We start from the raw sequence: 5,000 nt of genomic DNA on the forward strand, positions 1-5,000 counted from the left end.
TTATTTCTACTGTTGTTTAATTCTTATTATTTTCTTTTAATTCTTTTAATTAATTGTTTTAGATTAAAAATAAAATTATTTTATGTAATTTTATTTCTCTATTGTTTACTGTTTTTGTTTTTACTTCTGTAAAGCACATTGAACTGCCATTGTGTATGAAATGTGCTATATAAATAAACTTGCCTTGCCTTGCCTTGCCTATGGTTAATTATTCGTTAATTTGCAATGCCACGACTGTCAAACATTCAGCGTGAACGTGCCATTGGCATGCTGAATACGGGAACATCCGTCACTGACGTTGCGAGGGTTATGGGATGCAGTCGACAGACCATCCATAATCTCCAGACACGTCTCCATCAAACTGGCACCACAGGAACCCTCCACAGAACTTGCAGGAGCTTGGTGCCATGTTGGTACAAATATGGCGGCGCATTCCCCAAGCTGTGTTCAGACGCATCGTCCAATCCATGAGGAGACGTTGTATCGCAGTTGTGAACGCCCATGGAGGACACACCCGATATTGACATTGAGTCGTGACTCACGGTTTTTGATCATGGACATTGTCGTCGCATTTCCGGTGGAACCGATTCCATGACAAACATGATCGGTGTGCTTTAGCATCTTTAATGACAAGATAATTGAATACAATCGTTATTTCAAACCTATTTTCCAAAATGTTCAAATTATTGACTTTGAAACGAGTGTAAAGTTTTTATTTTTGTTGAGTATAGTAGGTTGTCATGGTAACCAGGAAAGCTTCATTGTGTTAATGAGTTAACATTGTATTAGTACTGCAGATGGTGACTGATAGCTGTTCAGTGTGTGTGTGTGTGTGTGTGTGTGTAGGATGGTCACTCTGGGTTCAGTAGCTGTATGGGCTGTAGGAAGTGTGTGTGTGGATCTGCAGCTCTGCACTCGTCCTGTAACGCACTCACTCAGGTGTGTCAGTGCCGCCCGGGGGCCGGAGGACGATACTGCGAGCACTGCTTACCTGGTTACTGGGACTACACACACACCGGCTGCAAGAGTGAGTCTACACACACACACACTATAAGGTAACACAGTTTAATAACCGAACGTAATCAATAACCTAATCATTTTATGTGATGATTTACGGTCAGAGTGTGACTGTCCTGAGGGGAACTGCGATGCTCACACTGGGGAGTGTCTACCCGAGATGTCTCAGGTCAGCGAGTGCAGCATCGGTGAGTCAGCCCACACACACACACACACACACACACACACTATAAGGTAACACAGTTTAATAACTGAAATCTAGCAGTAACATTAAATTCTGCATGGTGTACCGTGCAGCAGCAGCGACAGCTCATATCAGTAGATTTTGTACATGTACAGGTGCCGTTTCTGTAATACATCGCCAGTGGGCGTGTCCTGGAGTCAGTCGCAGGTGTAATGAGTGAGAATATAGTGGATTATTTACGCTGTCGTTATTTTTCAGCTAAAATATTTGGAGAAGAAACTGAAAGTTGATAGACTGAGCGCAGGTTTTCTAATCAAAGTTACACTAAAGGGCAGATGACAAAAAACTTTATTGGGTGTTTTTTGTTTGAACCTAAGGGTTACGACCTTTCTGTGTACTGTGTTGTTTATTCAGACGAAACACAGTTCAGATTCAAATAACAAACATTATACATAAACTTTTAAGTTATATTTTAATGATATACATTAAAAGACAACAGAGAGGAGGAGTATAGGAGCCTGGTGAGGGACTTTGCCATTTGGTGCAACAGGAACCATCTGCAGCTCAACACCTCGAAGACCAAGGAGCTGGTCATTGACTTTGGGAGGTCCAGACCAAGGTCACGACCAGTTCTGATCGAGGGAGTCGAGGTGGAGGCTGTGGCTGGACAGCAAGCTGGACTGGACTTGCAACACCAATCACTTGTACAGGAAGGGACAGAGCAGGCTGTACTTCCTGAGAAGGCTGTGGTCCTTTAAAGGATATGGGACATGAAACATAAATGCACGCTATATCAGTTTCTTTCCATTAAAAATATGAATTAATTGCATCAACAAACACAAAATCATCTATTAAATTCAGCAAAATCGTTATATTCGTGATGATTATATGGCATTTCTGCTCGACCTCCGATATGCATTTTCTACAACCGGAAGAGCCGCTGTCACGTGATCATACGTCACAAAAACTTTCGGGCACAGCACAAGCGGGTAGATGAATGGAGAAGTGGATGACAAGAAAATTGTTTTTATAGTCTTTAACGTACATTGGACATCATGGTGTATTGTGCTGCTTATGGTTGCAATAATTCCAATGGGAAATGCCCTGGAGTAAGTTTTTTTGCATTCCCCAAGGACCCGAAGCTGAGGAAAGTGTGGGCTCACTACTGCCGTAGAAAAAACTTTGCACCTACTGTTTCCCACAAACTGTGTTAGGACCATTTCAATGAGGATTCTTTCAACATTAATACTCAGGTACTGAGCAATATTAATTCATGAAACAGGAAGCATAAGGATGAGAAAAAAAAACAGTTTAAATCAGGAAGCTGCACACACCTGCGCCAGGCTGCACAAATGTGCGCAGCTTCCCGATTTAAACTGTTTTTTTCTCATCCTTATACTTCATGTTTCATGAATTAATATCACTATTTTTTTTTTTTAAAAATCGGATCTGCGCGATTCAGCCGTGAAAAAGGCGGCATCCGCCAAAAGGCGCGCTGTTTGCATCCCTGCACGGAGGCCAGGGGACAGGGCAGGAATATTTTTGTTGATATGAGTGATCCGGTGCGATTTCGCGACCCCCCTGTTGAAGACCTCTGCGCTAAGTGACTGAAAGCCGAGGTAAGGATTAGTATTATAATTTTGGGTGTATCAATTATTGATTATCATAATTCTGACTCGTTTCGCCATTTTGAATGTTTTCATCTCGGACTCTGGAAGCATTGTATCTCAATCAATCTCGAAAAATATCAGCAAAAAAAAAAACCTAGCTTGCAACGGACTTTAGCTAGATCTATGATGAACTTTCAATGTATGATACAAAAATAATACTTCTTTCAACAGATCATGAGCCTTTGAGCAGAATTGTTATTAACTTACCAGGAAGTGTTATGGAGCCGACCACTTTCAGTTTCATGAGGGCTGAATGAACTCTCACTCTCAGAATCATCTGACCCGTCAGAGTAAAGACAAGATCCATGTTCATGTGAATTTCCAGCTATCGGTTCGAATTGATAGGGTCTAACTTCACATCTCTGTGAAACATCGGGAATGTCACTGTCGATGGTGTCCATTTCGGTAACCTGTTTACATTAGATTCCCAAGCGCTGGCTCCTTGGAAAGTTTTTGTGACGTCACGGGTCACGTGACCGCCTAGCTCATTAACGAATCCTTGTTTTACGCTGATGTATAAAAAAAGTTGAATAATGTGATGATTTTCACATTTTTGACGCCCTGCAGTGATTTAGATGGCATTTCTTATGTCCTTTATACATAATTATACCCAGAAAAAAATCCATGTCCCATATCCTTTAACATTTATTAATTAATAAATATTTTAATCAGCTATTCTCTCTGTTCCATGCTGATCTCATTCTGTATGTGTGTGTATCAGACTGTGATGAGTGCATCTGGCACCTGATTGGTGATGTGCATCAGTCCAATAAAACAGTGGACCAGTTGAGGAACAGCATCCTGAACATCTCTACTGGAGCTGCAGCATACGATCGCCTCAAATACTACAACTACACTGCACACACACTCAGGGTGAATACACACACACACACACACACACACACGTTTACTGTAATGTTTGTAGTAGTGTTTACAGTATTGTTTACTGCAGTGTTTACAGTAAAATGAACGGTATAGGTAATGAATAGTGTGTGTGTGTGTGTGTGTGTGTGTGTGTGTGTGTGTGTGTGTGTGTGTTAATGACTGTGTTGTACAGGTGCAGTTTTTAGGATGGAGGAATAAATCAGCAGTGATGAGGAAAGACACGGGAGAGCTGGAGGAGGAAATGGCACACATTGTGACTGACACAGAGCTGCTCACACACCAGGTAACACACACACACACACACACACACACACACAGAGTTGTTATTTACTATGCATTTATTTATTATTTTGATGTGTGTGATAGTAAGAAGTGTTTCTTATTTTATTTTAGTGAAACTAGTGTTGTTTCATTGCTCGTGTGTGTGTGTGTGTGTGTGTGTTCAGGAGGATGGTGTGATGTCACTCAGGAAGCAGGTGGATAGTGACACACTGCACAGCTTCACATTAGCCGAGATTCTAGCAGCTAATCTGACCTCCCTTAATGTGCTAATAGAAGGTAGATCTAGCTCATTTACATATCACATATCTCATTTAAATAACAAACTCTTTGATGTTATTTACATTAATCTTTTACATCAGACTTCGCGTTTTTTACTTATTAAAGTATCTTTTATATATAACCAATTCTCATTACATATACAGTAGCCTCATTTAAATAATGCATTTCATTTACATATAAAACCAGTCTCAACTCAAACATTAAATTAGTTCATTAAATTAGTACTTAGAAAGTAATGTAATCATAACCTGGTGATTACACACTGTGTGTGTGTGTGTGTGTGTGTGTGTGTAGACATGATCAGTGATTGGGAAGTGTACAGCGTGCAGCAGGAAGTGGATCCTGAGCAGCAGAAGCAGAAGGAGCGTGAAGCTGAACAGATGTTGAGTCACATGAAAACCCTGAACCTGTCACTCAAACACTCACTCGCTACACAAGAGAACGAACACACACACCAGCGTGAGTCTGTACCGTGTGTGTGTGTGTGTGTTTAAGGGAAATAATTACAACCTGCATTATGATCATGAAAACAGGGCTGTGTGTGGTGTGTATATATATATATTTGTGTGTGTGTGTGTGTGTGTGTGTGCAGTTCTCCAGCATGTGCGTCAGATGGAGAAGAGTGTGTTGCTGATGGAGGGCCGACTTCCTGCAGTCAGAGAGTTGATGAAGCGCTTCAGCAT

The 5,000-nt window shown here is 41.1% G+C and overlaps 1 protein-coding gene across 3 annotated transcripts in view; it reads left to right on the top strand.

Moving 5' to 3' along the window:
- Positions 1-5,000, top strand: part of lama4 (laminin, alpha 4) — a 44,678-nt gene that overhangs the window by 17,374 nt on the left and 22,304 nt on the right. For all 3 annotated transcript variants that reach the window (XM_060913498.1, XM_060913499.1, XM_060913500.1), the window contains exons 7-13: positions 847-1,027; positions 1,122-1,205; positions 3,593-3,744; positions 3,929-4,039; positions 4,203-4,314; positions 4,612-4,776; positions 4,910-5,000. The exon at positions 4,910-5,000 is cut by the window's right edge and continues 103 nt beyond it. In XM_060913498.1, coding sequence (XP_060769481.1) covers positions 874-1,027; positions 1,122-1,205; positions 3,593-3,744; positions 3,929-4,039; positions 4,203-4,314; positions 4,612-4,776; positions 4,910-5,000 — 869 coding nt within the window. In that variant the 5' untranslated portion in view covers positions 847-873. The remainder of the gene's footprint in view (positions 1-846; positions 1,028-1,121; positions 1,206-3,592; positions 3,745-3,928; positions 4,040-4,202; positions 4,315-4,611; positions 4,777-4,909) is intronic.

The sequence above is a fragment of the Neoarius graeffei genome, chromosome 2, assembly GCF_027579695.1.
Source record: "Neoarius graeffei isolate fNeoGra1 chromosome 2, fNeoGra1.pri, whole genome shotgun sequence".
NCBI lineage: Eukaryota > Metazoa > Chordata > Actinopteri > Siluriformes > Ariidae > Neoarius > Neoarius graeffei.